A 12215-nucleotide genomic window follows, 5' to 3' on the forward strand; every position below is an offset into this window, starting at 1 on the left:
AAGCATTGAATACTTTTGTAAGCATTTGTTTACAAACATCTTAAAGAGAAATCGTAAACTACGCAAACTCATTGGTTGAACGCCGTTCGAACAAACGACAGTGAATGTTTTAGCTGCTTTAAAATGCACAGAAATGCTTTAAAAATGACATTAACTAATGACCAGTTGAAAATACATCGAATAGTGCTTTAATGAAATGCAGCAATGAACCTTCGTCAAGGTTGATGCCATATTTAAGTTGACGTGATTTAAAATGAGGCAGTGAGGGATAGAAGTATAGCCCTTTAAAAGGTTGTCCAGTCTTAGTCTATTTATAATTTCCATAACTAATGTTTTGACGGTTGAATGATCATTGAACAGATTGAACGTCTATTCATCACAGCCTGTTTTCATTCAAGTCAAATCAAATATGGCATCTACCCTAACTAAAGTCTCTTACTGAGGTCTATTTGTTTTCAATGAGGTGATCTATATATAGTGATCGTTTTAAAAGGTTCTTTAGCAAAGAGGCCAGATAATCAATTTGTGGAAAAACAAAAGAGGAAAATAGGCCTTACACGTTCACAGTATGCATCCTTCTACACGAGGGACCAACATAAACACTTGTAATAAACCTTGAAGGTTTACTTTTCATACCCAGGGACAATGTCTCTCGATAGAATTTCTCTCTTTTTCTCGTCCTCTCTCAGAGTTAGATTATAAATAGTGTTGATTGACAGGTCTGGTTGGATGGTAATTAGAGCAGTTGCTGGGTGAAGGGGGCGGGTCAGTCTCCGTGGTGATAATGAGGCCGGGTCCCACACGGCCGCCATGACGGTTCGGTAAACGCTCTCTCGCACTGCCATTCCGGCTCACATAATAATTGGTTGTATTCTCTATGAGAACATAATCGCCACGGAGAGATGCAATTAGCTGACAACAAATTCCGCTCCCCTTTCCTCTCGGCCCCCCCACTGCTGTTAAGACCCCCGGTACCGGAAAAGAAGGGAGTGAAAAAAGAAAAATAAGAGGAATGGTACTGATGCAGCAAGGTAGGAGGCAGTCAGTCTTTCAGCACGAGGGAATCAGTGATTGCACACAGGATCTAATTACACAGTCACATGTTCTTTTATTTCACTGTTCCCTTTCTTTCTGTTCCTTTTTCCTTTGTTATGTGACAGAGGGTGATGAGAGAGAGAGAGCGAGAGAGAGAGAATATGTGCATATAAGTTTGCTGCTATATTTCGTATTGTAGCCCCTCAGAAAGAAAAATCACAATTGAGATCCCTTAAATAGCTCGATTGCTTCTCCTTAACATTTACATGTATGCATTTGGCAGACGCTTTTATCCAAAGCGACTTACAGTGCACTTATTACAGGGACAATCCCCCCGGAGCAACCTGGAGTTAAGTGCCTTGCTCAAGGGCCCAACAGTGCCATCTTGGTGGTGCTGGGGCTTGAACCCCCGACCTTCTGGTCAGTAACACTGAGCCTCAACCACTGAGCCACCACTGCCCCATCCTTAACAGCAATGAGATTGAATGGAGAGCCAATCAAGACTTTGCTTAACCTGTTACCCTGCACCAAATGTTTCTCTCAAGAAAAACGTCACTAATTGATGATTTATGTCACAATGTAGCAAAATAGAATATTATAGTGAGATTAAAAGGAGGGATAATGTCATTTTGCTACAGTCCACTTTGTGTTTTTATTTATTACTAGAATGACTCACTTGTGTTGTCACTTTGTGTGTCACGCTGATGTAAAATGAATGGTGCTACTCCGAGTGGTCTCCCAACTTACCTAGTCCTAGTTACCTAAATCCTCTGCAAAAACACTTTTCAGGCCTTCATGCTCATTCACAGCATATTTCATATAATAAAGTCTGAAAACCTTTTAACCATAAGGGACTTTCATGTGCAGAGTTCTCCTAGTCAACTCCTTAATAACACACACACACACACACACACACACACTTGTGGACAATATTGCTCTCAAACTAGCTACAAATGAAATACAATCACACTCACAGAAGTCATTTTTTTCCTAATAATTTTACTAATACACCAATAACAGTCCCATTTCCTCTCATTTCCTCTCTTCTGTGTCTATCTCTCATTTCCTCTCACTCCTGGAGGTGTTTTGTTATTCTCATGAATTTCAGTTTGTTCTTTAGCATTTCATCTGCATATTTCACTTGTTTTCCCCGGCTCTTGGTGCACCCTGGATGAAGCCACACAAAAATAGCTGTGAACACACAGATAAACGCACACACTTGCAGAGTTCTGGCATGCTTATGTACACTGAGGTAATTTTGGGTGTGGTATACTAAAGCGAGGTTGGGGAATTCAAACAAACACCATGATTAATCCAACAATATCTTGTAAATTAGTCCCATATGCACACATGAAGCACACATGATGCCCAAGTCATTGCGTCATTGAGTTCCTGGACATCTATGATGTAAATAACAAGTTTTCCCCCATGTTTTTGTGGCACACACTCAAATTCTTTAGGGGCCATGCAAGTGCTCTTCAGAGCTGTATTTGATAAGTGCGGTTCTGGATTTGGACCTCAGTCAGGGTATACGTCTTATTTAAATCCAACATGAAATGCTGTTCATTTTCATATCACAAATCATTTCACTTTCGTTATCTGACAAATATGTGGAGGGCGGGAAATGATTTGTTCCATTAGGAATATATTGGAGGGTGAAAAGTAGACTTTATTTGACAGGCAGTTGGAGGGGAGGGATTGAAAACTAAGAGGGCATGGTGATGTCAGTCTATGTCTTGTCAGTTATACAACTGACACCAATGTACACGATAGTATGACATTTTGGGCCTCATTCATGAAAACGTTATAAATACATTCTTACATATTTTAGTAATACTTTTTAGAGTATCACGTTATTAGCTTAGCAACATGCTAACGGCAAACTCTTTTGGATCAGTTTTGAGTCTCTGATTTGCTTTGTAAGGGGTTCTATCCTAGTTAAATTGAATGTGACAATTTACATAATAATAGTTTTACGATCATTTTTCACAGTGTACATCATTCAGAAGTCCATTCTTATGTAATTTTCATACTTATTAGAGTATCACCAGAGACTATTTATCAGAGACGGGTCTATTCTGTTAAAACGAATTGGAGGAATTGGAATGCCCAATGATCAACTGATGTGGAAGGGAAGTCCCACAGGTAAAAGACCCAGCTTTTAGATACAGACATCACTTGTCAATGATGTCGACTCAAGAATGTGCATGCACATTAGCTATACAAGCTGGAAAAATTTGGATTTGTTTAGCTAAATCTGAGGTAAAGAAGCACAAATTATGATACCATTGTTGAAACCGTTTTGGAGATTTCTGTCTTTCCCTATTCAAGGCTTGTTTACATAGAAAATAGCTGCCCGGACAGCTAGAGGGCATTACAAAGATGGCTGCCGAGTGAACTGACTTGCTAAAAGTACCTTGATATCACGCTATTAGCTTAGCAACGTAGCGTCAAACTCTTTTTGAATCAGTTGTGAGTCTCCCTTGCACTTTGCGTTCTACGTTCTTTCATAATTGCTCTGAATAAAACAGCTTACATAAGAATGGTTTTTCTAACAAATCAATGTCTCTTAAAATCATTCATAAATTCTTTCCTACATTATAAGTGTATCACGTTGTTAGCTTAGCAACATGCTAATACCAAACTCTTGTGGAAACTGTTGTGAGTCTCCCATGCATTTGTATTATGGAGTTCTTTTGTTATTAGGTTAAACAGTACAATTTACATAGGAATGGTTTAATGAACATTTTACATAGAATTTCATTCTGAATGAGGCCCAATGAACAGACTGTTCGTCTATCCGTCACAGCCTCGTTTTTATTGTTGTCAAATAAAATATGGCGTCTATCCTGACTTTCCCAGGGTGATATAATTATTCCTTGCTAGCGCCCTTGAAAACTCACAAGCTGTCCATCAATCAGCCAGTTGCTGGCGGTAATCCACGGTGCATCGCCATAACAACAGAGAGGGCTACAAACTCTGGCAGTGGCTTTGAGTTTATGTGCGGCCCCTGAGGAAGAAAGCTCCACTCCAGATGAGACGTGACAATTTATGCTTAACAGAATCCCAGATGAAAAATAGGTGCAGCTATTTCAGGATCAGCAGTTTATCAAAAACTCCTTGCCGCTCTCGCTCTCTCTCTGGATGTGTCGTCTCATAGCCTTTGGGCTGGGTTTAATGGCCCTCAGTCACAGATCTTTACCAACCTCAACTCTGCACCTTGATTCACTAAGAACACCTCTTTCCTCTTTTATTTCTCTCTCTGTATCTTTGCCTGTCTCATATTCAGAATTTCAAAGAAACCCTCCTAAAGAAAAAAACAAAATGCTTAAAACACTAGCCTAAGTTGGCTGTTATTGCATTTTAGCTATTCTTCAAGTCAAACCAGCTTACAAGTGCCTAAAATCTGTAAAAACAACGTTTTGTATTTGCGTCAACTCTTAGTGCTCCTCTAGTGAAGCTCCAGTGAAATTCAACTTAGTGTTAGCATGTTGCTAAGCTAACAACACAATACTCTAATAAGCATAAAACACATAGCTCACACAGAGACAGGGTATAATACAATATTGCTTATAAGACTGAACGTTATCAATACTTCAGTATTGAATTAAATATACTGTAAGTATATTTATAATCAAATTTCTTGAATTTGACATATTTGTGTGGTCACAATTTCTGCTCTACAAAGGTTGCAATGCTGCCTTTGAATTTAAGAGAGTGCACCTACTATGCCTTAATATTCTGGCTAGATACACAGCTCACTAGGATTTGGAAGTATTATGTTCTGTTTATAAGGTAGGGGTATTATTAAACACTTTTGAGACCAAATACATGCACAAGGTCAGAGATGTTATGTACAAGTGTTTGCCAGTTACCCAATTCAATGATCAGCCCAAGGCCTCAGTTAAAAAATGAAAAGACAGAATTACATTTTTTGCTTTGTGCAACATAGAGAAATATTGCGCCAATATACAATACAGTAGCAGTAAATACAATATTGAAGATCCAGAATTGAGTCAAAATAACTGATAGAGCAAGTGAGATAGAGAACCAGTCCTACCTCTGTATAGTTCCAGACAGATCACTGGCGTCCTGCCTACAAGAGACAGAGAAAAAGAAAATGAATGACTTCATGGAAAGTAGAAAACATTTAGTATCAGTATAATTATGTAAGGATCCATCCTCACATATACAATTATCAATAGGTATCAAATATCACAAGTATCGATATTTCAAGATCGATCCGCCCATCCATAATGTTGGTAAAAAATGGTTTGTTTGTGTGTGTGGCTGATATGGCGTGTGTACTTGTGTGTTTGATAGTACTCAAGCGTGTGTGTTTATTTCTGTGGGGAGCTCTCATGCATGGATTTAGCTTTCAACACACGTTGGTGCGGCTATCCTTATGAGGACTCTCCATAGACATAATGGTTTTTATACTGTACAAACTTTATATTCTATCCCCTAAACCTAACCCTACCCCTAAACCTAACCCTCACAGAAAACTTTCTGCATTTTTACATTTTCAAAAAACATAATTTAGGATGATTTATAAGCTGTTTTCCTCATGGGGACCGACAAAATGTCCCCACAAGGTCAAAAATTTCGGGTTTTACTATCCTTATGGGGACATTTGGTCCCCACAAAGTGATAACATACACGCACACACACACACACACACACACACACACACACACACACACACACACACACATTACATCCCCCCATCTCCAAATGTCTGTCTCTCCCATCCAATCATCCACATGCTCTCTCCTCCTCCTGTCATTTCGGGGCATTCAGCTTTTAGGAAAACATTAGGAGTCAATGCAGGAAGCGAGAGGTTTCTGTTTAATATGAGCGGTTCAAATCAAAAAACTCTACCATTATTTACTAGCTCTGTCATTGTTTTTATGATGCTTTAATTGAGCTTTTTTTGTCCTTTTTGAAACTTGGCAGTGCATGCCCCCATCCACTTTCCCTTTGTATGGCAGTGAGCAACAGGACATTTAGCTGAACTTCTCCTTCAGTGTTCCACGGAAGAGAGAAAGTCATAAGGATCAATAAATAATGACAGAATTTAAAATTTTGGGTTAGCTTTCCCTGAATTCTCTCTCTCTCTTTCTCTTTCTCTCAGGAGGAGCAGACAAACATATGGAGCGTCACGAGCCACTGAGCCCAAGAGAAGTGGACACAGAAAGAATGAACAGAAAGAAAGAGAGCATAAAGGAGGAATGGTGCATTGTAAGCACTCCTTGCTGCTTTCTCTTGACAAATTTTACAAAAACAACATATTCATCCCCCACTGACAATTACAAATGGCTAATACATCACCTCATTAGCAAACACTTCCTGTATGAATCATAATTTACATGTTACATTGACGGATGCAAATTGTTTTGCACCCTTAATCGCTATCTATTAATATGTAATATCATAGCATACAGATATCTCCTTCAATTCCCATGCATTATATGAACAGGGTACAATTCTGCACTTTATGTCATGGCTCATATTTCACCCTAACATAAGAATGAATAAATAAATACAAATTTCATTTGAATTATTCTCAGTGGTAATTCTTATTAGATTTTAATTACTTTATTACAGTATGTGTTATAGTAAAAAAAAACATACTACAATGCAGGTTTTTTTTATTTAAATAAGCATACATTAAAGGCAGTACAACAAATACATGATGAATACATACTTTACAATTTCTATCACACACATATATATATGAATAATGAAATAAAGAAATACGTTTCTTATATGGTAATGATAATTTTGAGCAAAAAGGTGTCAAATATGAATGAAAATGTCATAATATAAAAAATAAAAAGAATACAGTAGAAAATACTGGAATAATTTTTTATAATTTAAAATTTCAATCAGCATAAAGGCAATAAGATGTTTGTTTCACATTTCAGTAATGAGTTTATGAGTTAATTATGAGTAAGTATGAGTGCATATGAGTTTATATATATATATATATATATATATATATATATATATATATATATATATATATACTGTATATATATGTATACTGTATATATATATATATATATATATATATATATATATATATATATATATATATACACACAGAGAGAGAGAGAGAGAGAGAGAGAGTATATATGCTATATAATTTGTCCGTAATTTTAACGGTAAAAGACTATAAAAATGGCACAGTAAAACAATGTAAATTGTTTAAGGAGTAGTTACCTTAAAATACAATGCATGTGGTTGTACAGTAAAATGTAGTCAAAATGATTTTCTTTAAATTATTTTTTAGAAAGTATGATCTTTCCATATAAGTAATGATATAATGTAATATTATGTTTAACAAGAGACTTTTTACAGTAAATTATTTTTAAAATGACGGTAAAAAACAATAATCGAGTTTTTCCAGAATTCCCTGTGTGACCCATTACAATTCATTATATTTTATGGGAATAGATATGTTGCTTCTTAATTTGAATATCAGTTTTGTACTTTGGCATGTTCTGTGTAACAGTATATGTTATTTAGTTTAGTTCACATGTGTTACCCTGATGGTGTTTCGTGTTCGTGTGAGTGACACTGAGCACTGTCTCTACATGTTTATTGATCATTGTTCCTGGTAGGGCCTCTATTGATGAACTTCATGTCATCATGTGCCCTTTTGTAATTTTAACAGTGATTAACAATACCATATAAAGTGTCAAGCAGAATTTTACAGTTCAGAAGGTTAATATATCAAGTTTATTATTTAATCATATAAATGACGGTAATGCACCGTTAAATGTACAGTAAAAACAACAGTTTCTAAACTGTAAAATATACAAGATGTTCTATAAAGTTGTTTACATTTTTACATAATTATTCTGGCAACCACAGCTGCCAGTTTTTTTTTTTTTTTTTTGTAAAAACAACAGGATTTGTTTTACAGTATTAATATATATATATATAATATATATATATATATGTGTGTGTGTGGTAATGAGAAGTCTGGGCAAAACTCTGTGTAATTGTCATTAAATTGTGTCACAAATGTAAAAAATCTTTTCGGTCATTCAACAGGCTTAATTTTCTTATTGAAAAATATAATTTCTTATTTTTATTTACATTTTCCAGGCTAAAATATAACCTTTAGACATGTTCTTGACAGGCTTACCCATGTATGCATGCATGTTTGTGTGTGTGTGTGTGTGTGTGTGTGTGTGTGTCAACATGTGCCTGCTTCACTATTTCTGGGAGCAAATTAACTGAAATAAAATACAGCAATCACTTTGTCAGACCCTTTCAATTACCTTTACCGAGAGAGAGAAAAAAAAAGGTTCAGTACTGTATTCAACATCTGCCGTAAAAATGCGGAATGCTGTATTCAAAGTGCAAATCAATTGTGGGCTATTCGCTGTGACTAATTTAGGATCTCATTCAACATGGCACCCAAGCTCAGGTAATCAAAATGAACTCACCGCTCTTGTTAGCACCTGACAGCCCACTCCAAATTGTTTTTCTTTAGTTTTTTCCTCGTTTCCTTCTGTTACCCTACCGCCGAGCCCCTGTTCTCCACGTACATAGAGTATGTGTGTGTGTGTATGTGTATGTGAAAGAAAGAGACTGTGCTTCTTCCCACATGTTAATAAATTGGTCCCCTGTGGACAACAGGGAGGAGGTGTGCGGTCAGGTTTCTGAAAGCTTCCGGTGAAACAGCCGCTGTTTGATAACAGCTGCCGTCAGCGATACCGAATAACAGAACGCCAGCAACGCACTTATTAATGGTGAATTATTCCTTTATTCATGTCCAAATGAGAGGGATGCAAAGGGATAGCATATGCTGGCACCGGTGATCAGACCAAAGGTGGGCTGGAGGTTACTTTCCATTTCAAAGAGCCACACAGCGAGAGATCTGTCCGCGGTTTCGCCCGTACAGACCTTCACATTGAGCCTGACTGGTATGAATTATGCAAGGCCTCAATCCAGATGTGTTTGCGCCCACAAACATTTTTCTTTCTCTCTTTATTTTCCGCAAACGCATGCATACATGTAAATGAGGGTGACAACTTGAAAGTTGGGGTTAAGGAGACCACTGATGGTCTATTTAAAGGGGTCATGACATGCCTTTTTTATTTAAATATGTTCCTTGAGGTCAGGGCCGCCGCTGGCCAAATTGATGCCCTTTGCAGGAGTTCCAGTGATCTGTGTTCCACAACTGCTTTCGGGTCCACGAATAACGTATAACGTGCGAGAAAGGGCAGCCGGTCAACTTTCTGGTGCCCTCCTAGGGAGCTGGTGCCCTGCGTAGATACTGCATAGTCTGCTTATAGGGAGCGGTGGTACTGCTTGAGGTTCACATATAATAAAGATTTATTTTGTCATATATTTGTAAACCATAATCATTTTTATCCTCATTCTGACCCTCTGCACAGAAAACACTTCGTTTTCTTGCTACTTCTACTTTAAGACTTGACTGTAAATGGCCACTGTTCTGGGGTGCGCTTCCCAAAACTATCGTTTGCCAACTATGGTCACAAATTCCATCGTTACCAACATAGTTCAATGATTTGGTGTTTCCCGAAACCTGTGGTTAGAAGCATAGCCCATTGTTAGTTTGTGTTGTCGACGTCATTGATTTAGATGTGGCTGGGGTGTGTTATCACCCCTATTCCTATGCCTTATTCCTTCAAATACTTCACCATCCCCTCTGAGAGCTTTGGAAGGTTTGAAGTTGTGGTGCTCAAATATCACGTAATTTAATTTTTACATTATTTTTATTGGAAATTCTGTTTGAAACGATCATCCAGCGTGATTGTCACATTCGTTCGCCCTTCGAAGTGCCATCTGAAGGCATTATTTATGCTGTTTGGAGCACAGCATTGGCTTAGTTTCCGCTTAGAAAAGGTGAGTTATTTTATTATTTACAAGCGAATATCTTACAGTGTTACAACATTCCTAATGAGAAATTTCACATCTGGCAATATATGTAAAACATCATATATATATGTTAGTGATTTTCACTGATATAAAACGTTCTCTCTATTGCATACCTGTCAACACCGTTTTCCCTGGGAGTCTCCCATAGTTCACACCCATCTCCCGCCCCCTCCCATTTTGTTGCTTCTCCTGGGAAACTCCCGTAATTTGTATGGCCTAAACCTCGTTATATGAATAATCACATCAATATATTATTCCAAGGTGTCCAGTTGCCAGATCTTGTATGAAACGCATCCTACTCACGCAATCAACTCATCATACAAATGTATAATCATTTGTGACCTCAACCTGGCAACCCAGTTGCTCTGTTGATATTTGCGCAGGTAGTAGATGCAGAAAGTTGAATCAAGCATCACTGGTAGATTGGAGGAGAAGACTCAGGTGGTGCTCCGTCAAAAAAAACTAAATATACATGTAAATTTAACAACAGCTGGATGGAAGAATTTAATTTCATATCTCGAAGTCATTTCGACAATGCTCACGCCTTTAGCAAAGTGTGTCGCACAGATTTTTATATCAGACATGGTGGGGAAAATGACGTTACACAGCACATTAAATCAAAACGACAGAATTTGTATGTATTTAGCCAGCATAACCCCCCTCCCCCCTTCCCCCCTCAATATTGCAATGTTGTGGAGAATTGCAATAACCACTACAACAGCACAGCTTTTGGAGGGGTTCAGCTTCAGGCTCCTTCTTCCACGGGCCTGATTGAACCTCTTCTCTGTGTGGTGGCTGGATGCTGCACATGTGTCAAGAGGTATGGCGAAGAAGATATCTAATGTCTCTCAACAGCCAGCTGTCACCAAAGTCACCCTCTTCAGCCACCTGGCAAATTGCAGAATTGGCCCACACAAAAGAGCCATGTGTGCTTCCAGGCCATTTTGCCACAATGTCAGTGAAGACCCCTGGTAATCACACACTACTTGAACATTAATGGCTGGATAGCCGTTCCTTCAAATGTACAAGGGCTAATTCACCAAGGGACTTGCCTTCAGGGTGCCATTGATGACGCCTGACACTCTGGGGAACTGTTAATTGGCCAGATGGATTTCTTGAGGAGTTTGGGGAATGTTAGCATGTTGTTCATAAGCTGTCACAGCCTTGCTGACCGAAGACTTGCTGAGCCCCAGGCCATCAACAACCACCTCCATAAAACTTCCCACAGCACAATAATGCAGTGCTGCTAAGAACTGCACTGCTAGACTTAAGGCGTAGTTTCTTCTTGTGGCCCTCTGAAGGTGTGGTTTCACAACCTGCAGCATATTAAGGATCTTGGTCCTTGGAACCGGGAATTTTCTTACGATGTCATCATCAGATAGAAAGTCCAGTGGTGTGAAATTTGTTCTTTTGTAGGCATTTTTGAACACTGCTTGACTTCTGCATTGCCTTCAGTGCTCAAGCTGTAGGATTCTTTGCAAATCCGCCATTGTTGAGCGTTTGAAACACACATAAATACTGTATTTGTTAGGAGAGTCGTTAATACACCTGCTACTGATGCACCTGAGGAATGGCTAATATTCATGTAAATTAACTAGCTAAATGTGAGTGTTTCGTCAATTTGTGACAGTAATAAGGCAACAGTTTAATTTTCTTATCAAATTATGGCATTCATCTGTTAATGGGTTTTTGGTTTTAAAATATGCTGTTTTCATGAAGTGGATTGGGATAAACGAGAAGTAAGGCCTCTCTTTAGAATTGTCTGAGTATTTAAATAAAGGATGTGTCTTGTGTCATGTTTAGCTTGTTATTATCATGGCTATTATCTTGCGTATTGAGAAAAATCTTTACATAGTCAGCTTTAGTTATTTGACTATTGTAGTGTATGTGATGGTGGGTCATCACCACTGCAAAATAATAAAGGTTTGTATTTCATTCCATACATAGGATTCATTATCACACTTATTTAATTTATTAATGACATTATTCTAGTAGTTGATAATGAAGTAATGACATTGCTTACATGATTCACATAATAATTGCTTACATTTGATCTGGCATTCCAATGCTACTGTGATGCACCAAGTCACAAGTATCACCTATTATGTGCTAATTTCCACATGTTGAACTACTGGATGAATTCCCAGTGAAATTATGTTGCTGTGGAGCTGCTTACTGACTAAACGGCTTGTATACTGTAGTAACCACTTACAATGTTGATGTATAGTTGTGGAGGCGGTCAAATGCAAAAATCTACCACA

The 12215-nt window shown here is 37.9% G+C and overlaps 1 protein-coding gene across 1 annotated transcript in view; it reads right to left on the bottom strand.

The window, feature by feature from the left end:
* Positions 1-12215, bottom strand: part of LOC127638727 (CUGBP Elav-like family member 2) — a 200402-nt gene that overhangs the window by 141990 nt on the left and 46197 nt on the right. The window contains exon 2 of the mRNA XM_052120385.1: positions 5096-5131. Coding sequence (XP_051976345.1) covers positions 5096-5131 — 36 coding nt within the window. The remainder of the gene's footprint in view (positions 1-5095; positions 5132-12215) is intronic.

Source organism: Xyrauchen texanus, chromosome 47, assembly GCF_025860055.1.
Source record: "Xyrauchen texanus isolate HMW12.3.18 chromosome 47, RBS_HiC_50CHRs, whole genome shotgun sequence".
NCBI lineage: Eukaryota > Metazoa > Chordata > Actinopteri > Cypriniformes > Catostomidae > Xyrauchen > Xyrauchen texanus.